We start from the raw sequence: 27,242 nt of genomic DNA, 5'->3' as shown, positions 1-27,242 counted from the left end.
GTAAGAGTATACACTTTTAAATTTATTACATGTAAATTATTTAGTTAAATTACTCACAAATGTATCATAACAAAATTGTAAACCTGTTAAAATTGTCATAAATTGATAATAAGTTAACCAAAATTAAGCATAATTATTTGTATAAACGAGTTAAGCTGCGTTCGGTTTGAGTTTAATATTTACTTGTAATATTCAACTTTCAACACATACTAAACACACCCACAATATTTTCCTTTTTTCTCTTGCTTAACAAATAAAATAAAACGAAAATTAACTCTTTTGCACTAATATAAAATAATAAAAAAAGTGATGTTGAAACTAAAAATATTTGTTCTTTTTAAGAATTTTTTTCTTCATTTATTACTTTATTCTTTTCATAATTATTATAGTTGGAATAGATTTTTAATTTTAAAAGAAATCTATTTCTTTTTTATTTATTTTTTTGAAATGTAATCCAATTTTTTATGTTCATATTTTATTTTATATGTTTACTGTCAATGAATTAATATATACTTAAAATTAATTTATTTTTACACTTTAAAACATTGTGTCTTTTTTTTTTTTTTACATTTTTATGGAATTCTACATAGAAACTCTATTGCAACTAATGGAGCAACTTAAAGCGTAACTAAAATTTGTATAGTAACCCACATAAAAAACCACTTTAGAAATACAAACCATAAATTTGAAAAAAAAGTAAAAAAAAAATAATATATAAAGTAATTTTCCTTATAAAAATTATAAATATGTTTATTTGAAATTATATAAACCACAAATTTTCTATTAAAAATATGAAAACTAAATTTTTATGCTAAAAAAATATACAAATAATATTCAAACAAAAATCAAAACTAAATAAATAAATAAATCATCATAGGGTAAGGAGAAACAATAGTACTATTTCTAAAGCCATGGCAGTTTGTACAAAGAAGGCTTTAATGGTGGAAATTTTTTGCCATAATCTTCAAAATACTCCGTTGATAATTCTACCTTTTGATCTTTGTCTAATCCTTGAGAAGAATTATTATTAGATGTTTCAGTTGGCAACTCCACTTGTTGTTCTTCGTTTGATCCTTGAGAAGAATTATTATTAGAGGATTCAGTTGGCAACTCTACTTCTTGTTCTTCGTCTGATCCTTGAGAAAAATTATTATTAGATGATTCAGTTAGCAACTCCACTTTTTGTTCTTCGTCTGATTCTTGAGAAGACGAAGAATTATTAGATGATTCAACTGATAATTCTACTTTTTGTGCTGGTGGTAATACTACGTCTTTTTGTAGTTCGTCTGATTCACAAGAAGATAAAGAATCATCAGATGATTCAGTTGATAATTCTACTTTTTGTGCTTCATTTGAATCTTGAAAAAATGAAGAATTATCAGATGATTCATCTAATAATACTATTTTTTGTGTTTCCTCTAATTTTTGAGAAAATAAAGAATTATTAGACGATTCCATTGATAATTCTATATTTTGTACTTCATCGTCTGATTCTTGAGAAGAAACAGGAATCTCAAGTTCAATTATATCGGCATGACATAACATGTACGTGAAATATTTTGACACAACACAATAATAGACACTTTGATCCATTTCAAATGGAAAAGTCACTTTATTGTTGATGTTCTTCTTGCTACCTGTCATGAATATAAGATTAGTGATAATCCAATAATAATACTAAGAATTATATATACAAATATTTGCATATAGTTATGATAGTCTTACCTTCGACTTCGACCATGGATAAATTATTGTTATCCATTATAACAAAACTCTTTCTTATTCTTCCTTCCCTTTACTTTATTGTCTATTCTTTACTCTTCCTCTCATTATTATGATGACATTAATTAGTATGAAACACCTATATAGAAGAGTATGAACCGATCTCTAAATTAATATAAATTAAAGTACAATGAGATATTTTTTGGAATTTAAATATGAAATATAAAATCTTAAAAAATTATAAATATCTCATTATTTTTTTTTCATTTTTATTTTTGAAAATGGTAAATAAATATCTTCTTTTTCTCTCCATTTAATTGCGGAACCGGTGTCCATGTCTACTGGCTTTCGCAAAAATAAAACTACACGTCGTTTTCTGGTTAATAAAAGCTACGTCGTTTTGTACTTAACAAAAACGACGTGTCGTTTTCATGAGAATGAAAAAACGACATATCGTTTTATATGGAGTTGGCTTGGCTTGTGGCTCAATTAAGGTTCCATAAAAAAAGCTTCAAAAAAAGAAGACGGAAAAATCTCAGAGCAACCGATCTGATCGAACTTTCTAAAGAGAAATAACAAAACGAAGAAGACGAACTCGAAAACCTAGCCCTAACCCTAACCACAACCATGGCCAGGTACGACAGGGCTATAACCGTCTTTTCACCTGACGGTCATCTCTTCCAGGTCGAGTACGCTCTCGAGGCCGTTCGTAAGGGTAACGCCGCCGTCGGAGTTCGCGGCACCGATACCATCGTTCTCGGGGTAGAAAAGAAGTCTACTGCTAAACTTCAAGACTCCAGGTCCTTTTTTCTCTTCTTCCTAAGCTCAGTTTTATTTTACTTTTTTGATTTGAGTGGAGTGAGATTTTGGAAAATTTTGAACTAGGGTTTTGTGTTTGGATTTTTATCTATGATTAGCAGTGTTTTCATTTTAGGGGGGTTTGGATTGATCTAGTTTTTGTGAAGTTATGGTTTTAGGGGTTTTATGTAAGGGAAATGTAGGTTTTTGCTTGAAATTGATTTTCATTGGGTTTCTTTTTATGTTGCATTTGATAATTGAAATTTGACTCTGCTTTTGCATAATCTTACAACTGAACTTTGATACATATATATATCTAAAGAGAGATTTAGCTATACCCGATGAGGCATGAGCTTTGAAATTTGGATAAATTGTGTTGTTTTATATATGTAAAAAATGGAGATTGAACTTGTTAGAAGAGTAAAATCTGAGAGTTGGCAATGGTTTCAGGGGTTCTATTTGGAGTATGAAAGAAAGGAAATGTAGGTTTTTTCTAGTTTTGCTTGAAATTGAAATTCATTGGGTTTGATTTTTATGTTAAAATTGGCTCTTTTATATTGCATTTGATAATTGAAATTTGACCCTGTTTGATACTCAATTAAGCCCAGCATATTGGTGAGGAAGATATATATATATATATAAAAAGAAAATTGGAGATTGAAATTGAACTAGTAAGAAGATTCTATGTTAAGTAAAAACTGGAGTTAGGAATTTTAAGTTGTTGAGATCATTTCATGTGTATTATAACACTTGATGAACAGAAGTTTATCTTCTCTTATTGGTTGTTTATCGTGCAGATCCGTGAGGAAGATTGTGAACCTGGATGATCACATTGCATTGGCATGTGCTGGGCTTAAAGCCGATGCTCGTGTGTTGATAAACAAGGCGAGAATCGAATGTCAAAGCCATCGACTTACTGTTGAGGATCCAGCAACTGTTGAGTACATAACTCGCTACATTGCTGGACTTCAACAGAAGTACACACAAAGTGGTGGTGTTAGACCGTTCGGTCTATCAACTTTAATCATTGGCTTTGATCCCTACACAGGTGCACCAGCACTATATCAGACAGATCCTTCTGGGACATTTTCAGCCTGGAAAGCAAATGCAACTGGAAGAAACTCTAACTCATTACGTGAGTTTCTTGAGAAAAACTACAAGGAGACAGCTGGGCAAGAAACCATCAAGCTCGCCATTCGTGCTTTGCTTGAGGTAAGTAATTGTGGACAACGCATACTTTATTTAGTTCCTTAAAATAAATGAATCACTAGAAATGATGATAACATTTATTTTATTTTGATTAAATTAAATCACTAAAACTGAACCTTAAATGTTGCTTAAAACTAATCCCTTTATTTGACAAAATTATATTTGTTATTTTTATAAATTTGAGATGTTGATTGTTAGATAGTCTTGACCTCTAAGTCTGTATTCTCACTGAAAAGCTTGATAGACTTTACAATCTTTCTTTACAATTCATGAGAAAGAAGAAACATTATATTTCTTCTCTAAAGGCTGTTTATATACATACATCCAATCATTTGTGCACATGCTAAGACATTATTAATCACTTTTCATTTTCTTAATGTAGTAATAATGTCTTCTTGGTTTTTGCATGGTAAATAATTGGCTTGTAATTTGACATCTGGATTGTGAAAATGATTTTTAAGGTTGTTGAAAGTGGAGGAAAGAACATAGAAGTTGCAGTTATGACAAGGGAACAAGGTCTGCGACAACTAGAAGAAGCTGAAATCGATGCCATTGTTGCCGAGATAGAAGCTGAGAAAGCCGCTGCAGAGGCTGCAAAGAAGGGCCCTTCAACCAAAGAAACATGATCGATGATTTCCCATTTCACCTTGCTACTATTGTTTTTTTAAGAACTCGTAAATCTGCATTCCCGGTGTTCTTGTTATAATCAGCATTTTAGAGGGATTACTATCTTAGTTAAAACTGCCCTTTCATACATGTTGTTGGTTCTTACATCTAAATATGCCTTTGAAATTATTTTTATTTATGGAATATGAGTTCAAAGACAATTTTCATAATCACTGCCTCTGTTTTTTTGTATGTTATGTCCATCTTAAAAAAAAGAGTTAAAAAAAATTAATCATACCATCATGAATCTAACAATTCTTCTATTTTGTTAGATTAATTAGTTTGTTACATTAACAATTATTTCAAATAGAGTCTTATACATCTAAATATGAAAATTTTATAATAGTGAAATCAGAACAGAAGTCCGCAAGACTTTCTCCCCGGTCTGGGGTTAGATTGTTGATTTGCTTCTAAAAGTGTCTCTCCTTCTTAGTGCTTGGGCATTCATCCAATGCATTCTTTTCGATCTTGTACCCATGGAACACCAATCCAATCTCGATTTTTGTCAGGTGCTAGTCAAAGTAGTAAGCAAGACCCGCGAGAAGTTTTTGCACCAAGCTAAAGAATGCAAAACTCGACTTGGATCAAGGAAGGTATTGAATATAAATTCATGTCTTTTTTGCCAAGCAAAGAGTAACACACACAGGAGCGAAGCAAAAACAAAGCAAGGGGAAATCCTTAGATTGTGTATTGAATATAAATTCATGTCTTTTTTCACTAGCTTTCATTATTACAATCTTATTTTTTAAAGTCAAAGACCAGTAATTATGTATAAATTATTATCGAATTTCGATTTTCTTTATTTTTGTATAAGTAACATTTTTTATTGCTTTATAAAAAAATGATTACTATTTATAAGTAAAAAAAAATAAATATTTAATTAGATCATACTAAAATTAACTTAGAAAAAAAATGGCCCATGCAGGTCTCGAACCTGCGACCTTCGCGTTATTAGCACGACGCTCTAACCAGCTGAGCTAATAGGCCTTTGATGTTATAGCAATTCCATTTTTAATATTTATTCATATTCAGACACAGTTCTTCACAAGTTCAAATTCATGTTCTCTCTCTCTCTCTTCATTCGCTGTAGTTGGTTCATAGAACAAGAGTCCTGGAGTTTCCGCCATGAAAGAAGATTACGAGGTTTGATTCTATTTCTAACTGCTTTAATCTTAATAACTCTTTTTTTTCTGTATTTTTTTAATAATTAGTCTAAATCCAATTGGCACAAGCGTTTAATTGTAGTTCTTGAAAAAATTTAATAACTTTCTGTAATCGTTCCTTTCAAAATCATTAACCCTTTTTTGGGTTTTTATAAAATTTCGTATTGAGAAAATTTGTGTCTTCTTTGTGATTTATTCATATGAATTTATTTATGTTAAATTTTGAGAAAGGGTTTGTGGATTAGCTACAGATTAAGTAATACTTTTCTTTATTCTGTTTGATCCTTTGGAGGGAAGAGTTGGAGAAAGTTGAAAGTAACCACACATAGTTCATCTATTCTATGATGAGGGTTAGTTGGTTTGTTTGTATTGAGTTTTCAAAGAAAGTTCATACTTAAATGATTGCTACTTTTGATTTTTTTTTATTTCTGATAATGGAAAATCATAATCAAATACATTTTTGTGTAGCTTGAAAATCCAATGTCACACCTTTTTGTGTCCACAAACTACTAACTGGTTTTTTGTTTTAGGCTGATTAGGATCCCTGAATTTTGACATTGACCAAATCATGCCTTTGTTAGGCATCACGGTAGTTAAATTTTCCATTTTTGAATCCAACAATTTTAATAGTTTGGGAAGATTTTTTAACGGTTTGAAAAGTTCGGAGGGCATGATTTAGTACATAGCATTGTTGGAGGAAAACAAAATTCTAATTAGCATCTAAGTAGCTATATTAGTAGTTTCTTCATGAAGCACAAGTTGCTATGGGGTTTGGTTTTAACATTCAATTTCAAATGAACTGTGTAAACCATAAAATTTTGGGGGCCTTTAATATGATTGTGGCTAATCTCTTTCATGTCTTCTTCATAATGTGGTGAAAAACCTTACCAAACATCAAGATCCCAAGAACTTAACAAATTACCAAGAACTAAACAAACTCGAGATTGACAAAACTAAATTGAAAAAGATGAACACCAAGGATTTTAAGTGGTTCCACCACAAGCTTTGCAATCCCGATTTAGTCCACTATAGGGACAGTTTCAAAGCCACGCAGGTTTTGATAATCTTTATTCAATGTCAATAAAACAGTACAATGTTTGTCTAAGAACTTAACAATAAACACACTTAGTTCTTGGAGCTCAAAGACACACACTCGACCCTCTAATGCTCTCTCTGTTTCTCTGTTTTGGGATTAACCCTTACAAATGTTATGACAGCCTTTTTATAGGCTTTGGTACAAACTGAAATCTGGAGAGGATAGCAGCTAAGATAATTAATTTAACTGTCTTCTTATCCGAGTGCTTACTTGGCTCCTTAGGTGGCAAGTCACTTGATCACAACACCACATATAACAACATTTTTTCTTAGTCCAAGTGGTTAATACTTAATCCCTGGTGCTGCTAACAATGATCTGTGTTTTAATTTGTTGAGTTAGATACTTATATCTTTCGGTCTTGGACTATTTTCTTTGTTGTGGCAGATTGAAGAGAAAAAGCAAGCTGCAGCTGATGTATTGTTCCAAAATTCCAAGTTTGTGATGGCATGCATTGGAAATCAAGTCAAGCCTAGTGACTTGAGGTTGCATTTGATGAAGGTAAGTTCAACTTTTTTGCTGTATTGAGAGTAGTTTAAGTGCAATGAGAAAATCGCTAATTTCGTTCGGTGTCAAAATAACTTATGACTAAAGAATTTTGACATATTCAGAAGAGGAAAACATGTTTAACACCATGGATAATATGAAAATTGAAAAACCCATCTGAAAACAAGAGAGAGTAGAGCAATTCAACCTCAACATTTCTACTTCTCTTTCGTATTTTCATACTCGATGGTTTGAGTGAACTTTTTCATACTTGAACAGGAGATTTCAGGGATGTCCACTTCTCTGAAAAAAGAGTCATCACAGCCACCAGCAGCCTCTGCCTCTCCAGAAGCAATGGGCGAGTCGTCAAGTTCTGGTACAACTAGACTCGAAAAAGCAGACAGTTTTCGGAACCTTTAGTTTGAAGCAGCTATCACTCCTCTTCTGTTCATGTTCTTGTCCGAATATGATCTCTGATATTCTTCTTTTTGTTGATTTTGTTGAAACATTGGGTTTATTTTTCCATGTAGAATGAAATGTAGAACATAATTTCCATAGTTTTTGTGCATTCATCTGGTTTTTCCCTTCTTATTACTCTATTAATTTTCCTTGACTTTATAATATGTATATATATACAATACCAATAAGTATAGATTCTATATTGGTTTTGAACCCAAGTATATCAATAATCAAAAAGAGAAAGTAGGTGTTTGAATTTTTTTTTAATGGAAAATTTAACTTTATCAACCATTAATTTCCGCTACCAAACTAGATAGCAAATCGATTGGAGCATATTTTAAACTAAAACAACAATCGGAATATAATATAGAGACTCTAATAAAGTTTTACAAAGACAATAGAATCATTTCTCAAAAAAGTGAGCAATCGCTTACAATCATAGAAAAACAACTTCGCAAGGCTTGCACAACACAAAGATATCATTCAAACAAAAACAAATACATATAATTTAAATTGAAAACTGAAACAGTGCAATGGGAATGCTAAGATCCATTTACAAAACATACATGATAAGCCATTAGTTATCATAAAGTATAAGGTTGTTAATCTCGTCATTAAGGTCCCCGAGGCAATACACGAGGAAGCCTTCGTTGTCAATCTCAGCAGCCTTGCGACCTACCTCGCTCGCGATCTGCTGATCACGCTTGTTGGTTTGGGTTGCAGCAGGCTCCTTCTTCTTCTCTTTCTCCTTGGCTTTCAAGGCTCGATTGGGAATAGACATACCCTTCTTCTCTTCATTGGACGCCATTCTTGTCTTCCTCGAAATTGAAATGATTATTGATTTGCTTTACCAGCAGAGAAGAGAATCAACATAAAATTATTAGACACTCATCTGTTAATGTATAAGTTTACATATATATTGAATTCATGGTCAAAAAATCTTCATTCTGAGTAATATTTTATATAATATTGGAAAGTAATAATAAAAAAAGTTTATATAGTTCACAATCCATGTAATATCCAAAATCTTTTTGAAGAAACAAATATTTTTTCCTATTTGTTCCTTTTTATAGAAGCATTTCTATTAGGTATGGTGTCTAATAATATGAATTACTTTTAAGATTCGATAATAAATTATAACAATAACGATATAATATCTCATGAGATACTAGACAACACAAATATCTTTTAGCAATATCAGTAAATAAAGTAAATTTAATTTTTGAAATGAAAGTTTTTTATTTAATTGCTAAAACATTCATCTCTTACAATAGAGAATAAATTAAGTAATAAGTAGTAAGAAAATAATGGAAATATATATATAAGGTATATATTATATGTAGCATTCATTTCCTTACAATGTTGGGAAATTTTGGCGGTAGTGTCTTAATAAAAAAATTATGTTGGTGTAACTTTGTGTTTTTTTTTTTCCCAAAAATAAGCAAATAATTAGATAAAACCAAGAACTAGAGCAATAGGTCATTTCAATCATATTTGAGACCAATATGGACTCCCCTTAAGTAAACTATGTATTTTGTTAGTTCTCGCTTTTTAAGTAGGGTTAACCACAATTAAAGTATTGAGGAAATCTTCATAAGTATTCACGGCCCGTTCTCATTAAGTCATAAAAATTTTATCTGGAGGCTCCAAGGGGAAGTTCTCCGAAGATGGTAAACTAAAATCACAATACAAGAATAATTGATTTGTTGTGTTTTTCAATATTTACATAATTAATTTACATCTTTCAAAATTGATTACGTTGTTAATAGTATTAAGTGGTGATTATATGGAATAATAATAATATCAAAGTGAATATTTTTTGAGTTGTTAAAAAACTTGTCCAAATTTTTTAGTTGTTAATTTATTTTTATAATTATTATAACAACTATTAAAGATATTAAGGTAAATCTATAAAATAAAATAAGTATTATGAAAAATATAATAGCATTTGTTCCTATTTTGGTTAAATTTTTGTGGTTCGAGATGTTGTTGGGTGGTCGGTGGCTGGGAGGGCTCTCGATCAGGTGGGTTTGGTCGATCTAATTTTGGTAGAGGCACTACGAATAAAGGAAGCTTTAGGCTGGTTTTGAGGATTTTGTTCGTGATCTCAAGCTTTAGGCTGGTTGAAGACCTAGAACTTTTCCTTTGTCAAAATAGAGTCACATAGTTTAGCGATTGTCACATAATTTAGTGATTGCTAAGTCTATTCGAAATTATTTAAACTTGTACCCTTCTTTTGGTGCTTTTGTTGTTGAGGAATGAGGATTGTAAGTAGGGTGTACATCAATCGGTTTGGTCGGGTTATAGTGTATTTTTATTAACCCAATATAAATGTCAGGCTGTAAATATCTAATTGTAACTAGTCTAATGAAAAAAAAAAAAAAAATTGTATACCCCCAATGATTTTCGTCGATTTGGTCGTTTAAACCGATATTTATTATTTTTTATTATTATTATTATTATTTTAGGTGTTCAAATAATTGATTTGAGAAAATAAATGTACAGTATACACCTTTCAAGATTAAAATGGCTATAGTTTGAATTAATGTTAAAAAAAATAAAAATAAATTGAATAAACATTAAAGTATTAAACAACATTTTTTAAAAAATAGAATTTTAGAAAATATACTCATATGTAAATTCTAAATTTCAACTTCAATATTCAAATACAATCAAAATTATTAACTATAAATTCTAAATTTCAAATTAAACACTATAAAATACAAACTTTAAATGTAACTTAGATATTATTACTGTCAAAAATTAAAATATTTATTTGTAACCAAAAGTTAAACTTAAGTATTTATTTCTCAAATTAGTCTTATTTTCTTATAATTTTTTTTTTTACTTTAATAATTTTTTTAATATACTTTAATTAATCGATATATAATTATTTATTTAAACAAAATAATAATAACAACAACAACAACAAAATTTCTCAAGAAAAAAAAAAGATAATAGTGGCATAAGTACCCAAAGTTTTATGTTTGTAAACGGCATAAACCCAATGTTTATTTTTAGCGGTATAAGTACCCAATATTTACAAAACTGTAATTTTTCTCTAATTTTGTCAGTACAGACTCTGATATTGTCTTAAACAGGACACATATAAGGCCTAAATTTTTTATCATTGGGTCTAGATAGAAATATATAATATCAGTTACTTCCAAATGTTCTTTTAATAAATTCAAAATAGAGTCTGTACTCACAAAACTGGAAGAAAATTACAGTTTTACAAACATTTGGTACTTATGCCACTAAAAATAAATATTAGATTTATGCCGCTTACCAACATAAAATTTAGGTACTTCTGCCGCTATTTATAAAAAAAAAAAACAACAAAATTGAAGAAAAGGAACAAATGTAATTACGCAAAAATTTTGGGCTTCATTGCAATTACGGAGAAAAAAGTGTTTCATTTCATTGTTTTCACAACAAAAAAAAAATAATTGACAACGGCTAGTTCCTAAAACGGTAACCTCTAACGGTCGAAAAAAGATTCAAACTCCCTTTTAATCTCTCCCATTATACTACTCTTCTCCTCATCTCACTCTCATTCTTCCTACTCCTCCTCTTCCAAATTTTCATCTGAATTCATTTTGGAAGAGAAGACCCTTCTTCATTCTCATATCTCTGCAACTAATTTTATCCAAAAAAAGGTCAAAAGTCAAACTTCAAAATCGAAGATGTTGCAGGATATGTGGAATGCTCCTCCTGGTTTTAGACCCACTAAGTCTGCTCCTTCTTCTCCAGCCAAGCCTATTGGAGTATCCAGAACTCGGTCCGAGTCATTTCATGTGACTCACAAGGTACCTGTTGGTGATACTCCTTATGTCAGAGCCAAAAATGTTCAAGTAAGTTGCTTTGAATTTTTAATCTTTTTGAGAAAATTTTACTGACTTTTTCATCTTTTGAACAATGTTTTGTTATGGGTTGCTTTAAGATTTTTGTTTTTGAGAAAATTTACTGTCTTTTCATGCTTTGATTATTTGGGTTTTGATTTTTTTTTATTTGAGAAAATTTACTGTCTTTTCATGGTTTGAATAATGTTCTGATATTTAGGTTCTCACTTCTCACTGGTTTTATTTTACATCGAAATTGAATGATTTTTCATACTTTGATTAGTGTTCTGACATTTGGGTTTTGATCCAATTTTTGATGTGTTTTGTTAATTTTTAATATTTTTGAGAAAATCAACTGATTTTTCATGCTTTGATTAGTGTTCTGACAATTGGGTTTTGGTCCAATCTTTGATTTGTTTTATTTCAGTTGGTTGATAAGGATCCAGAGAAAGCAATTCCTTTGTTCTGGGCAGCCATTAATTCTGGAGATAGAGTTGATAGTGCTCTAAAAGACATGGCTATAGTAATGAAGCAACAAAATAGGGCTGAAGAAGCCATTGAAGCTATTAAGTCACTAAGACATAGGTGTTCAGATCAAGCTCAAGAATCACTTGATAACATTCTTTTAGATCTTTACAAGGTTGGTTTTCATTACCAAAAAAGCTCTTAGATTTATACACTAATTAATATTATAAAAATTGGGTTTATCTTCAATTGTCTTCCTTTATTTAAATTCACAATCTTTTTTTGGAGCAGAGATGTGGTAGATTGGATGATCAAATTGCACTTTTGAGACACAAGTTGTACTTAATTCAACAAGGTTTAGCTTTCAATGGGAAAAGAACTAAGACAGCTAGATCTCAAGGAAAGAAATTTCAAGTCTCTGTGGAGCAAGAGGCTACTAGATTACTTGTAAGTAAAAAAATCAAATTTCTCATTAGTTTTAGAACCGAAAGGTTTATTTTTTTGACCATTCTAAAAATTATATGGGATTCGATACTTAATCACTAATACTTATTAGTTTTAGTACGGAAATGTTTATTGTTTAAGCATTACCATTGGACACTAGTTTAGATATACATTCTAAAATTGTACGAGTTTCGATACTTAATACTTAATTTTTCATTAGTTTTAGTACCAAAATGTTTATTGTTTGAACATTACTGTTAGGCACGACTTTTTAGCACTAATCTTATTGTTGTGACACTTTGTGTTATGTTTGTTTTCTTCAGGGGAATTTAGGATGGGCATTGATGCAACAAAACAACTACATTGAAGCAGAAGATGCTTACAGAAGAGCATTAGCAATTTCACCAGACAACAACAAAATGTGCAACCTTGGTATTTGCTTAATGAAACAAGGCCGAATAACGGAGGCAAAAGAGAATCTCCGCCGTGTTAAACCCGCCATGGCAGATGGTCCAAGAGGCACAGATTCCCATCTCAAAGCCTATGAAAGAGCACAACAAATGCTCAAAGATCTTGAATCAGAAATGTTGAACAAAGGAGGTGATAGAGTCGAACAAAGTCGCCTTTTCGATGCTTTCCTTGGCTCGTCATCAATTTGGCAACCTCAACCTTGCAAAGATCACATCACTTTTCCAACAACAACAACAACAGATTCAATCAAAACACTCTCACAAGACGATTTCGCAGACGAAAATGCCAATTCTAACATATTAGCAATGCCAAAAACAACAACAAAACAACAGCAACAACAACAACTGCATCCAAGTATTTTGAACTCACTGAACATTGCTGCACAACCATATTACTCAACTAAATTCACAAGAGAGCCACTTTGTTCTTCAACTTCTCATCAATTTCCTGAGACCCTTAAGAGAACAAGATCAGGAAATGCAGCTACCAATTCAATGGGAATCATAACAACAACAACAACAACATGTGAGAACACAAAACCAGTTTCTGTTGCAGCTGTTGTTTTATCAGAGAATAACAAGACTAGAAAACTGTCTAACAACTCAGTTTCATCAGCTCAGAAGATGAATAATGATATGTTATCCTCATTGCCTGATAACAAGGACTTTGAAGATGCAATTCTTGCAGCTGTTTTAGGTGACCCAACAACAACAAGTGACAATCATCATAATAATAATAATAATGGTAAAGTCATTGAAAAGAGGCTTAAGGTGTTTCAAGACATTACTCTCTCACTCAGTCCAAGGGCCTAAAAAAAAGAGAGAAAATTTCTTCTTGTTAGTTATTATTATTATTTTTTCTAATTTAATTTAATTTAGTTTCTAAGGCTAAAATAGTTTTTTAGGATGGGAGATATATCTTGTTCTCCTTTGATTTTCAATTCTGAATTTGTTCTACTTTGAGAGAGAGAGAGAGAAAGAGAGAGAGATTAATTGGTATTTGTTATTCATTCCACTAAGGGGGGAAAGCTTCTTCTTCTTTATCTCTATTTTTATTCATCTCAGAATAATAAAATAACATTAATCTTTTTTTATTATTTTCTTTTCTTTTCTTTACATTTTATTTATTTATTTATTTATTTATTTTTTTTGAAACGGTACATTTTATTTATTTACATGTGTCAAGAGTTTTACAATTCATTCTTACAAAATTATCAAACAAAAATAAATTATATTTTAAATATTATAAAATAAAAATAAAAAATTATGTAGAATTATTTTATGAAAAAAATAAATATAATAAATTAAATTAAATTAGTGTGAAAAACAAAATTTAAAAAAAAATAATATTAAGAGTGATTTTTAAAAATTATTTTAAGTGTAATTATTTTTGTTTTGAAGGAACTTTATAAATTATCAAACAACAAAAAAAAATTCTTCTCTTCCATTTTTATCAACCATATCAAATGATATCTTTTTATTTTTTATTTAAAAATTACTTTAAATATACCAATAAGAAGTGACATGTTGTAGATAATGGATTTAGCATTTTAACGACTAGTCTAAGTTTCGGGTCATATTTTCGGTTAGTTTTCACTCTTTGTTTCTAGTTTTAGGGCTATTTTACGCTTGATTCTTTTGTTTCAGGTCCTCGGGTGTTTAAAGAAAGTATGTACAAGAATTGAGGACAAGTGGTGAAGGAATTGAGAAGAAAAACCAAGAAAATGTGTGCTGCCTAATCCCGTCACGACGGGAAATGTCCCAGTCGCGACGGAGATTGGCAGAAAGAATTCAAGAAAAAAATGTTTAACCCCGTCGCGACGGGGGCATTGCCAGTCGCGACGGGGACCCAGTGAAGGGATTTTTGGACAGTTTTGTAATTTTACGAATTTTAAAGATGAGACTTGGTTTAAATAGAGAGAGTTCATGAAAATTAGGGTTTATTCAAATTTGGAGCCTAGGAGGAGGCTAGAAGAGCGGCTTGTGGCGACCCGGATCAATTGCTTCAACTAGTTCTTTCTCTTCTCTTTAATTTTTCTATGCTATTTTCTATTTCAATGTTAATTATGGATTTGATTATGGATGTTTTGAACTAAACTCCTATTTAGGGAAGATGATGAATGTAGTTTTAAGTTTTTCCTTGTTAATGAATAATTGTCATTCCTCCATCTTGATTGTGAAATTATCTATATTTGTGTTTAATTCCATGTGTAAGCTTAATCACCTTCTACATGTTCTATGGTCTTAATTCAAAATTTGAAAAGTGAGAATTGAGAGTGCTAAAATTGGATAATCTAGGTTTTGATGTGAAACGAAAGTATTTGCATAGCCTTTGTGACATTTAGATTATTGCTTAATGCTGATTTCATGTTAGTTTAATTAAGAGATTAATTAAAGAGCATGTGATTTAGAACTTAGAAGATCTGAAAAAGAGCTAGATTAATTTATAATATGTCATTCACTTTAAGAAAAGGATAGCAATTAAGCATTAACAATTGTGTAAACAAACAACAGGATTCTCCCCCCTATTATCTCATCTTGCTCAACTTTCAACTGTGTTATTTAAGTTTTCTGAATTACTTTCATTCTTTTTAAATCATAAATACTTTTGATTTGCCAAATAGAATTATAAGTATAGTTTAGTAGTAATTAATCAAATTCCTTGTGGTTTGACCTCACTTGCGTAAGTATACTACTTGATTGCGTGCACTTGCGTAGTATTTAATAATTTTCGCAACATTACCTATAGATTTTCTAAAAATATAACTTAAATATTAAATTACTGCCAAAATTTAAACTTAAGTATTTATCAGCAACCAAAAATTAAATTTAAATTATACGCTGCAAATTACTCAATTTTTTTATATATTAGCTTACACTATAGTTCTAATAACACTTCAGCTATAATATTACTATAGTTATAATAAAATGATGTTCTTTTTTAAAAAACTCTGAATAATTTACAATGTAAAAATAAAATTTAAATTGTCAATTGCTGTGAATAATTAGTTGAAATTACTTATTACACATATATATTAAATTTATATATAATTTATGTGTACAAATACCATATATTCATGAAAATAAAGAAACAAATTGAAAAACATATAGTTAAGAGCACAAATATAAAAGTATAATCTTTATTCTTTTTATATACACTTATTACAATACAATTTACATGTTTAAGCACGAATTATACATAGTACTACAAATGTAAAGATTTTGTTGGTATTTTTTAATGGGTAATATGGTATTGTCCCTTATGGAGTAGAGTGGCAATTAAGGCAACACCAATTGAAACAACTAAGGCAACTCCAATTGTTTTTACATTAATTCCACCACTTTGTTTGAATCCCAACTCTGATAGCTTCTTATGTGATGCAGCATAGTCTTCAAAGAATGCATCCTCATTCTGCCACAAATTGTTAACTAGTTTACAAAAACAATAATATAGCTTTTTATAAATAATAAGAAGATTACTATGGTCCATTTTACAAAATTAGTTAAAGGGGGCATGTTAGGTTTTGGAAAATTTCATTCACCTTTGCATAATGTTCCACATATCGGCGAAATTCAAGATCCTCGACTAAAACCTTATCAGTAGGAAGTTTCAAGAGTCCTTTCGAATTTCTATCTAAAAGTTGTCTGCACACGAAAACAAAGAAACATTGCTATTCAAATTACAAACTATTGGTGGTGCCTAACACCAAGGCCGACCTTGAAATTAGCAGAGTTTCGGGTAAAAAATATTATTAGACCTGTTAATAAAAATAAATATATGGTATTTTTGAAAAACAACTAAAAATATATATTTTAAAAAGAAAATTATTGTTTTTGAGTCTTGGGCTAGGTTGCTCTAAGTTCAGGTCTATCTCACTTTAACTCAGACTCGATCCTGCCTAACACCACCACGAGTTAACACTTCAGTAATTTTCTATAATAGTTATTAGTTAAAATTTATAAAACTCAATATTAAATTACATCAATAAATTATAAATTACGAATAGTTGAAGCTTTTCATATATTATCTTACTTGAAGTATGAGTTATCGAACTTCAAAGGGTCTTTTGTCCATGCTCCCTCAAAGCCTGATCTTTCTAAATGTGCCTTTCCCTATTAAAAAGAAAAAAGGAGATAATAATAAACTTAATTATAATAAAAAAATAACACAAAATTTTCTTTAAAATTTGTTGGTTTGGTTTCACCATAGAAATTTTACATACCAATGTATGGCCACCAGAAAGTACTACAATGTCCTTATCATTTAAACACATTCGATAAAATACATCCCTTAAATGTGATGCACCTATAAATAAATACATTACAAATTATTATTTAAATATAAATTATCTTTTAATTATTATTTTATATAGTTTATTGTAAAATTTAATAACTAAAAAAACTACCTTGAGTGGCATCTGGAAGGCGCCCTTCTTCTACTGGTTTATTTGAATCCTGAGTTGAAAAGAAATTAAACAATATAAAATGTTAGTATTAATAATATTTGAATTATAATTTTTAGAAATAATTAAGTCATGTTTGGCTGAATTTTTACTTTCTGCTTTTAACTTCTCAGGAAGAAGAGCAAGTTACCAAACATAGTTTCTGTTAATAGAGTTTTTAAAAGCTAACAGTTGAAACTCATTGACAATAAAAGTGTTTTCGAAGCTTCAAAAACCTCAAAACAACTTTTAAAAGCTTAACAATTTTCAATGTAACATATTTTTAATTGTTGGTGATTAAAAAATAAAAAAAATTACATAAACGGTTATTTTTAATAAAAAAAAATCACATTTATGTTCAAAGTTTTTTTTTTTACATTTTTACAGTATTTTATTAAGATATAACAAAACCACGTGAAAGTAACAGCAAAACAACACAAAAAATAATATACAAATAACAAAATAAAAAGAATATCACATAAAAATAAAAGTACATTAAAAAATCATATTTTATGTAAATCAAATTATAAAAATATTTAAAATTTCGTATAACTTTATTTTTGTAATTTTTTGTTATTTTAATATATTTGAAATATTCCTATACCTTTCTACCGTAGACAAAGTCGATAGTTGGACCTCCAGTTATTTCAACAGCAACAACACCAGCAAGCTGAGAAAAACATGTCAAAAACTTTGATTAAAATAGTTTCCAAACACATTTTTATTTTTTAAAAAATTAAAAAAAAAAAAATCTATATGAATATTTCAATTTTTATGTTTAAAACATTGAAAAAAAAAAACACCCCTAGTTTTCAAATTAAAATTATGTAAATATATTATTGTGAAGGCATTTCCAATGATTATGAATATTGACCTGGTATAAGTCTGCATATGTGATTATTGGATGTTTGGACTTCACTTGCTCTGTAAATAAACACAACATTTAATCATTAATTATTTTTTCTTACTATATATTCATATATAATTAATGTCATGACTCACCACAAAGATCAACTGCAAATTTCAAACCAGTGTTTGCTTTATGATTTAACTCTTCAGGTAGCCTTATAGAGCCATTAGGACCTCCACTCTTTGTTTTAGCATCATATGTTCCAGCATCATGCCACCTGTATTATATTATATTATATTATATTAATTATATTTGTAAAATGTTAATTAACGAGCGTTGATATAAACAAAAATTTAAAGATTTGATACATGTTTAAATTAATATTAATAAAAGTAGTTCATTCTATTTTCGATATTTAAATAATTATAATGACAACAAACAAATAATTTAGGAAAAGTTGTGAATATTTACTCTACCAAACAAATTCAACCAAGAATCAACTTGATTGAATCATGTTTTTTTATATGAATTATTCAAGGACATTATAAAATATTTTAAATGATGATGTACACTTAACAAACAAAATAAAGCAATTTAAATTGTGTATGAATTTGTAAAGTGTGATAAAAGAAGAAAAAAGAAGAAGATTATTTACGCTAAACGAAGCATGATAGGAGCACAATTTTTGGCCGAGATAAGGGCTCGAAGGTCTCGTCGTGCTTTCTCAATTTCGTTAGCATATTCTCTGTTGTTACTTGATGAACTCATGATTAACAAAACTACAAAGACACACCTCTTGAAGCTCTTTAATTTGCCTCCAAATTATGTTAACAACTCCACTTTTGATGAACACAATTAATTAAGATGATATATATAAATGTATGTGTGTGCTTGTGCTTATTGAAGAGAAGAAAGTTAGGGAGGATATTAAGAAAGGTATTTATTATTTTCTCTTGGAAGAAGTAAGGAAAGGAATGAAAAAATAAATAAATAAATAAAAGCTTCTTTTGCATATTCCTTTTCTTCTTTTCTTTCCTTCTACATATTAATATTAAAGTTAATTAGGATTCTTTTTCCCTAAATTTTAACATGTACTAAATAATGCTCCTTGAATTTTTTTTTGCCGTTAAAAATTTCCCTAAACTATTGAAATTGTTAGATTTAAGGACTTTTGTTTAATTTCATTCAATTTTACTATTTCAGTTATTATTTATGTACTGAGTCATGCTCCCCAGACTTTGATATCTACCAAATCATACCCCTCAAACTTTAACATGTACTAAATCATGTTTCCTGAACTTTCATCCATGTTAGAATTTTTTTTACTAAAATTGGACAAAAGTCCTTAAATTTAACAATCTCAATAGTTCAGGGGCATTTTTAACGACCTTAAAAATTCATGGGGCATGATTTAGTACATGTCAAAGTTCGAGGGAAAAAAATCCTAATTAGCCTAATATTAAATGCTAGAAGTAATAACATTGGGTGCTTCTAAAAGGAAGTGCACTTGATAAACTCTATTAGTATTTTGGACATTCACATCATTTTAATCTTAATTTTTTTTATATAACACATAGTCATAATTATTTAAGATACTTTATAAAATTTTAAAAAATTCAAAATATTACCATATAAAAAAATAATGTTGAAATAATTTATTTCAAATATATATATAAAAAATTGTGGGTACAACATACTCTTAAAGCCTTATTTTTCAACATAATAATTTTTTCTAAATTTTCGAAAACACAAAGGTGTGAACTGTAAAATTTGTAAAAATATAAAAAATGACTCCATAGCTCAAACCTTAAGGTCATGAATCAAGTTTCTTTACATGTGAATAAGCATTATTCATTCTTCAAATACTATTTAATTTCTCTCTCCTTTTTAAATTATTTTTCATTAAATTTTTTCAGTTTATATAATAAAATATTTTAGAAATTATAATACTTAAATAGTACCGAAAAAAAATAAAGAAGTTGATGTATGTTATAATATAAAAGTGTGGTAAAGTTGATGAGGTATTTTAAAGAATAAACTAAAGAAACTAATTTGAGTGCTCTAACGGTCTGTTTGGCACAGCTTTTGAAAAAACTAAAAGTTGTTTTTTGAAAAAATTATGATAAAAAAGTATTTAGTAAGCAGTCAAAAGTCTCTTTATAATAAAAATTCTCTATTGTTAGCTAAATGTGATAAAAAAAAAAAGGCATTTGTCAGCTTCTTTAAATCACATATGTATAATAAAGATATACTCAAATTAATGCAACTTGCTTTACATGCATTCTCTAAACTTATTTTAATGATATATAAATAATATTTTATTTATGGGAAATTTGTGGCATAAATACTCAATTTCTTTGTTTTGTTGCTAATAAGTACTCAAATTTTAAAAATAGGGACAAAAATACTCAAATTATGTATTTCCATTAGTGCCGTTAGTACTCACTTAACGGCTCCTTTAATGGCTCAAAAAAATTACCACTTGTTGATTCATAATTGGTTTAATTCATAATTTTAATTAAAATTATTTAAATAAATTTAAAATAAAAAACTAATAAATTAAAAATCATTTTCTTCTTTTTCTTCTTTCACTGCAATGGACTTCTCCGCTTGGTTTTTTTTTTTTTTTTTTTGATGAACTGGAGTTCTCTGTTCTTGCTCCATTTGCACCTCTGATTTTCGATCTGCCTAAACTCGCTCCCGATCTCTGCACCTCCTAACCTAGGCTTGTCCAACTCCGCGCCCATCCTCCTCGCCGTAAAATCTCGCTTAGCAACCAATCTTTATCGTCGCAGAGATCAAAAGCTGGAAAGATTACCCTTCAACGAAGATAGAAGCTTAGTGGAGTTGACGACTTGGGTTGTAAATGGAGATTTGTTACTGGGTATTGTATAAACATTAGTTGGGCATTAAATTTATAAGATGATTTATTAATCTTCTTTGTGAAAATTGAAAAGTTTAATGAATTTTTATAAAAGAAAATCAAAAATTTATGGGTGTGTGTAGCTGAGTGGCATAGATATGGCTGCCAAGATTCGTTTTACTTCAAATACATGAAATATTTCATGGGGTTGGTTCATGGAGTCATGAGTCGTTCTGAGAAGAAGAATAATTAATATATATTATTTAAAATTTTATTTAATTAGTTTTTTATTTTAAATTTATTTAATAAAAAGTATGAATTAGACCAATTATGAATCAACATGTGGCATTCTTTTTGAGCTATTAAAGGGGCTGTTAAGTGGGTACTAACGGGAGTAACCGAAAAATATAATTTAATGATTTTTACCGCTATTTTCAGAAATTAGGTACTTATTAGCAACAAAACAAATAAAAAGAGTATTTATGCCACAAAATTCCCTTTATTTATCAATATTGTGTATATATTTTAAAATTACTATTTAAATAGTCTAAAAAATAAAAATAATATTAATTTAATAATGTAAAGAAAAATATAAAAAAATTGATTTATTATGTAATGTAAAAATATTTTATAAAATAAAAAAATATATATCATCGTAATGTATTTTAAATTTAAAGAATAAACTAGAGTTATTGAAAGTACTCTAAGAATATATATAAATATTTATAATAATGACATTATTGTTTATTATTTTAAAATTGAAACAAAATCCACAAGTTTTTTGTTTTTTTTTTCTAAGAGTCAAGACTACAACATCATCATCTTAAATGAGGACTTATTATTTTTGATTTGCGTTAATAATGTTCCCATTAATGTACTAATTATATAAATGATTGATTAATTCATCACTTGGTTTTTCTATGAACTTCATAGAAGTAACTGAGGATGACCACAGCTGCAGCAACAGCCACACCAACTGCACTTTGTGCAATTATCACACTACTCTTTGCAAATTCCTTGTTGCTCGACCGAACCGGGCTGAACCCTAGCTCCGAAAGCTTTTTGTGCGACTCTGCGTAGTCCTTGAAGAATGCATCCTCATCCTACCACCATACAAAATTAATTGAGAATAGTGTTACGATAATGGATATACGAAAATTGGTACAATTTAATATCGAGTTTTAAGTCAGAACAAGAAATCTAAGTTGGTTCTTGAAAATTAAAACACCCTTTCTTTTTACCAAATATTAAGAAAAAAAAAAAGCCAAAAATATATTTTATAATAATTAAGGCACTACAAAATACCAAATTTCCTAACTCTCTATACATTTCAAGTAGAGATAATTTATTTTAAGCCCCACAAAACAAAATTCAATGTGTTGAGCACCATAAGATATCTTGTGCAATGTTTTACATAAAAATAACTTTAAAGTTGGATTTTGGTGAAGTAAGAAAAATTAGGAAAAATGTAAGAAAAAAAAAAGTATAGACAACAAAGAATAAATCAATTTTGATACAAAAAATTTTGTTGAATTAAATATTTTTTTATAAAAAATTTCTTTCCATACCAAGTATGAGAACTTATTTTTAACTTTTTTTTCCTCTTATTTTTTTTCTCACCAAATTCAATTTCCGAACATAACCTTAAAATAAAAAATTGTGCATCTCTACAAATTATGATAAGAAATTAGAGATAGCCAAATGTTTTACTTTCAATGTTATTTGCAAGGGGAAAAATATGCAAAGTTTATATGAATGATCATATATATTACCTTGGCATATAGCTCAACATAGCCTCGGAATGCAGGATCATCCAGTAATGCAATGTCTGTTGGAAGTTTCAATAGTCCTTCTGATTCTCCTTTCAGTAGCTCCCTACGTTACATAAGTATACACATATATATAAACTTGTTAAATACTTGTAAAATGAAAGTGTCATTACAGAATTATAAGAAGTATTCATTTATTTTCTTACACGAAGTATGAGTTGTCGAACTTCAAAGGCTCACTTGTCCAAGGGCCATCAAAGCCTGATCGGTCTGGATGTGCTTTTCCCTAAACAAAACCAAATTTAAAACATGAATACTTACATTCTTCTAATTAATCTTTATTTTGTAAAAGTTATTGGATCTTGATAAATTAGATATATTTTTTTTTAAATAGAATTAATTTTTTGTCAAAATAATATTTAATAATAACTCTGAATTAAAAATTTTAAGATAAATTTGTTATATTAGAAAAAACAATTATCAAAAATTTAAATTTAGAATATTAAAAAAAAAAAAAAATCTATTTTATACCTAGAGAAAAGAAGATAAAAAAGAAAGGAGAGTTACCAATGTGTGGCCACCAGAAAGTGCCACAATGTCCTTGTCAGATAGTCCCATGCGATAAAAGATGTCCTTAAGGTGTGATACTCCTGCAATAAATAATTCAAAAACAGAAAACATTATTACACAAAAAATGACTTCTCTCTCTTTCTTTCTTTTTGGGGCTTTGTGTGTTTTGTCACAAAACTTTATCAATGCAAAGCAAACCTTGTTTAGCATCTGGGAGACGCCCTTCTTCTGGAGATTCCAGAGAATCCTGATCCAGATATGTAAAAAGTTACTAAAAGGATCACTTTATATACATATACATATGAAACTTAAAAAGCTTAATCAACAAAATACCTTTCTTCCTGGAACAAAGTCAATAGTTGGACCCCCAGTGACCTCAACGGCAACAACTCCAGCAAGCTAAACCAAACATAACTTAATTGAATAACTCCATGAATGTAAATTTAATGTCAATTTATTGAGAGACAGTAGAGTAGAGTAGAGTTACCTAAATATTTAACTACTCCTATGTGGTCCAACTTTAGAATATATAACAGTCCATAAAAATAAATTGTGATTTTTTACAACATACCCTCTTTTCTAAAGTTTGTAAAGATATTGAGAATAGCACCTATCTATTAATTAATCTTTAACAAATTGTGACAGGATTTTTCTTTCTGAGACAAACAGAGCTTCTAAATCAAAAGATAATAATCACCTGGTAAAGATCAGCATAGGTAATCTTCGGATGTTTGGACTTCACTTCCTCTGATATGAAAAAACAAACACAAACAGTAAGAAAAATTAGGTGAGGAAATTTTGATGCTTTGATATCCACCATGTTGTCTATTAGTGTTCTTTGATCATCAATTGATATTTAGTGATGTCAAAACACCAGAAAATCTAGTAAATCTTAGTTGATAACATAATTTACATCTGAATAAGAAAAACTAGAAACGAATTGGAGAAGCTCACCACACAAGCTAATAGCAATTTTCAAGCCACTATTTGCTCCATGGCCTAATTCATGCTCATTTCTGATTGAGCCATTAGGTCCTCCTGTTTTGGTATTGACATCATAAGTTCCCGCATCATGCCACCTGAACCAAAAATGTCAGCCTTCTCAATTTTCTGTGAATGAGTAACAAACAAATCATACCTGTACACGCGCACGCTTAATATTACTCTGTTTGGTTTCTAAGAAAATTTCAAATGAGAAAAGAGAAAACAAGTTAAGCAAGCAAAAAAAAAAATTTAATTTCTTCCCTCGCACACACATACTTAATATTGCTCTGTTTGGTTACTAAAAAATTATAAATGGTAAAAGAGAAATCAAGTCTAACAAGCAAGAAAAACACATGAAATTCTTCTCCCTAGAGAATTGTCATCAACCAGAAAACAAACATTCAAAGCTCAATTCCCAGTGAATCAGTAACAAACAAATCTTAGCTGTACAGAAACACATATACTTAATATTGCTCTGTTTGAATACTGAGAAAATTCCAAACGAGAAACGAGAAATCAAGTCAAACAAGTAAGAAAAACACATGAATCTCCTCCTCGATCGAAGCTCTGTCGCCAACCAGAAAACGATATTCAAACAATCCAAAAAATAATTAAAATTAAAAAAAAAATGATGGAACTTACGCCAAACGAAGCCTACTCTTAATTTCGTTTTTTCATAGTTTGTGTAAACAAACATTCAAAATCAGTAACAAACAAATCTTAGCAGTACACACATACACTTAATATTTACTCTGTTTGGTTTCTAAGAAAATTTAAAATGAGAAAAAAGAAAAACACATGAATGTCCTCCCTCGAGCTCTGTCACCAACCAGAAAACGACATTCAATCGTTTAAGCCTACTCTTAATTTCGATTTCAGAGTTTGTGTAAGCAAACATTCAAAGCTCAATTCTCTGTCAATCGGTAACAAACAAATCTTAGTTGTACACACACATACCTTAATATTACTTTGTTTGGTTTCAAAGAAAACAAACAAGAAAAACACATGAGATTCTTCCCTCGAGCTCTCTCACCAACCAGAAAACGATATACAATCCTTTAAGCCTACCCTTCTTAATTTCGATTTCAGAGTTTGTGTAAACAAACAATCAAAGCTCAATTCTCTGTGAATCAATAACAAGCAAATCTTAGCTGAACACACACACACAGGCTTAATATTCCTCTGTTTGGTTTCTAAGAAAATTTCCGCAAAAACACAAGAATGTCTTCCCTCGAGCTCTGTCACCAACCAGAAAACGATATTCGATCCTATAAACCTATTCTTAATTTCGATTTCAGAGCTCGATTGTCTGTGAATCAGTAACAAACAATTCTTAGCTATACACACACACACAAACTAAGAAAATTTCAAAATGACAAAAGAAAAAATACATGAAATTCTTCCTCGACCTCAATCATCAACCAGAAAACGATATCAAATTCAAACAATCCAAATCAAAAAAAAAAAAATACGATTAAACTTACGCCAAACGAAGCATGATAGGAGCACAATTCTTGCTTGAGATCAAAGCTCGAAGGTCTCTACGAGCTTTCTCCACCTCCTTAAGGTACTCTCCATCTACCACGAGTGGTTCCGCCATTAAAATTCAGTTTCGTTCCTCACAAGCTTCTCTCTCTCTCAAACTCAACACCTTCAATTTTCAAAGCCCAAAATCTCTTAATTGAATTTATTTATATATTTTATATTTCTGTTATCCATTTTTTTTTCATTGATTGGAACTGATCTACGCAATGATTGCGCGTGGAGTGAACTCTCTTTATAGAGAATTATAAGGTGATGAGATGAGATATACTAATGGAGTGTGTTGTATGAAGTTGTAGAAGCGCGTGAGATGGTTCTTCCTTATCTTTCTTGATCTTCGTGCCCGTGTGAAAGTCTGGTCTGGCTGATTGGTCGTCTGGGTTATGGTTGGATTGGGCCTACTTGTTAGTGTTGGGCCCATTTCTTTTAAGATCCATGATCGGATGAAAAGGCTTTGCCTTTTTTTCGGGTTAGGCTCAATTTTGCATTGTGAAAGCCCTTTTTAAGAAAAATGGAGAAAAACTTTCAAAGCTTTGTCGTATTTATTGGGAAACTTACAAAAATACTGGAATTTATGTTAATTTTTACAAAAATACTGTCACATGAAAATCTTTACAAAAATACTGTGTTTTTATAAAATACTAGTAAAACACAAATCAGAACAGCTCAAAACAACAGTAGAATACCAGTGAAAACTTAACACAGTATACTGCAATATGAAACTTATAAAAAAATACAGTAAAAAAGTAAAAAATACCGTCTGGCAGTATTTTTATAAAAAAAATGGCAAAAGTTAGTATACCATGTAAATTTCCCTATTTATTCCCAAAAAAAAACCTTAGATATACTTATGACCCAACAAAAAAAAATATTCAAATTGAGAGATTATAATTCAACATAGATACACTACTTGATGGGATAAGCAAACTTTCCTAGACTCTATATAGGGCCAATTTTGAGTTGAAATGGACCTTAAACAAAAAAAAAAAAATTGGGCCCTTACTATAATGATAAATAATATTTTTAAAGATTATTAAAAATATATTTTTTTTATTTGAGCCCCTAAAATGAGTAGGCTCTAGGCGCAAGCCTAGTCCGCCTATGCCTAGAGTCGGCCTTGCTACTATATGAACTTGTTGGGATCAAAGCTAGAGAATACAGTTAGAGTCCATCAATCTGAGGTGGATCTCGGACCAAAAATTACTACAACCCATATAGACATCATCCAGGGCGAGTACACTGCTTAAAAAGTTAAGAATGCACTCTTTCCTATTCTCAAAGAAATAAATACTATCACAATCACTCTCATTCTGAAGACAACATGTCCTAGTACTATCACTGATTTTAGACCCACTTCATGTTGTAATGTTCTATAAAATTGCTGCTAAAATTATATGTTCTAGGC

The 27,242-nt window shown here is 29.7% G+C and overlaps 5 protein-coding genes and 1 non-coding gene across 6 annotated transcripts; 3 read left to right on the top strand and 3 right to left on the bottom strand.

Annotated features, from left to right (window-relative positions):
- Positions 1-2,202: 2,202 nt before the first annotated feature.
- Positions 2,203-4,565, top strand: LOC115702663 (proteasome subunit alpha type-7). The gene is made up of 3 exons (XM_030630088.2): positions 2,203-2,522; positions 3,318-3,732; positions 4,191-4,565. The coding sequence occupies exons 1-3, from the start codon at positions 2,350-2,352 to the stop codon at positions 4,353-4,355; spliced, it is 753 nt and encodes a 250-aa protein (XP_030485948.1). The 5' UTR covers positions 2,203-2,349; the 3' UTR covers positions 4,356-4,565.
- A 743-nt stretch (positions 4,566-5,308) lies between these two features.
- TRNAI-AAU (transfer RNA isoleucine (anticodon AAU)) lies at positions 5,309-5,382 on the bottom strand. Its single transcript has one exon. It is a non-coding gene; the product is annotated as a tRNA-Ile (tRNA).
- A 26-nt stretch (positions 5,383-5,408) lies between these two features.
- On the top strand, positions 5,409-7,731 carry LOC115702665 (uncharacterized). Its single transcript, XM_030630089.2, has 3 exons — positions 5,409-5,538; positions 7,039-7,152; positions 7,417-7,731. Exons 1-3 carry the CDS (start codon positions 5,521-5,523, stop codon positions 7,555-7,557), a joined length of 273 nt encoding a protein of 90 aa, XP_030485949.2. The 5' UTR covers positions 5,409-5,520; the 3' UTR covers positions 7,558-7,731.
- Positions 7,732-11,134: 3,403 nt separating this feature from the next.
- Positions 11,135-13,914, top strand: LOC115702666 (protein POLLENLESS 3-LIKE 2). Its single transcript, XM_030630090.2, has 4 exons — positions 11,135-11,450; positions 11,866-12,078; positions 12,195-12,350; positions 12,671-13,914. Exons 1-4 carry the CDS (start codon positions 11,283-11,285, stop codon positions 13,628-13,630), a joined length of 1,497 nt encoding a protein of 498 aa, XP_030485950.2. The 5' UTR covers positions 11,135-11,282; the 3' UTR covers positions 13,631-13,914.
- A 2,002-nt stretch (positions 13,915-15,916) lies between these two features.
- LOC115702668 (probable L-ascorbate peroxidase 3, peroxisomal) lies at positions 15,917-18,975 on the bottom strand. The gene is made up of 9 exons (XM_030630093.2): positions 18,765-18,975; positions 18,262-18,386; positions 18,134-18,183; positions 17,864-17,929; positions 17,224-17,272; positions 17,041-17,123; positions 16,851-16,930; positions 16,360-16,462; positions 15,917-16,229 (listed from the first exon to the last, which is right to left on the bottom strand). The coding sequence occupies exons 1-9, from the start codon at positions 18,875-18,877 to the stop codon at positions 16,053-16,055; spliced, it is 846 nt and encodes a 281-aa protein (XP_030485953.2). The 5' UTR covers positions 18,878-18,975; the 3' UTR covers positions 15,917-16,052.
- Positions 18,976-21,694: 2,719 nt separating this feature from the next.
- Positions 21,695-26,310, bottom strand: LOC115702667 (L-ascorbate peroxidase 3). Its single transcript, XM_030630091.2, has 9 exons — positions 25,780-26,310; positions 24,266-24,390; positions 24,009-24,058; positions 23,645-23,710; positions 23,510-23,558; positions 23,309-23,391; positions 22,948-23,027; positions 22,745-22,847; positions 21,695-22,075 (listed from the first exon to the last, which is right to left on the bottom strand). Exons 1-9 carry the CDS (start codon positions 25,893-25,895, stop codon positions 21,878-21,880), a joined length of 870 nt encoding a protein of 289 aa, XP_030485951.1. The 5' UTR covers positions 25,896-26,310; the 3' UTR covers positions 21,695-21,877.
- Positions 26,311-27,242: the final 932 nt, after the last annotated feature.

Source organism: Cannabis sativa, chromosome X (genome assembly GCF_029168945.1).
Source record: "Cannabis sativa cultivar Pink pepper isolate KNU-18-1 chromosome X, ASM2916894v1, whole genome shotgun sequence".
Taxonomy (NCBI): domain Eukaryota; kingdom Viridiplantae; phylum Streptophyta; class Magnoliopsida; order Rosales; family Cannabaceae; genus Cannabis; species Cannabis sativa.
This window is presented reverse-complemented; position numbering and strand designations above follow the sequence as displayed.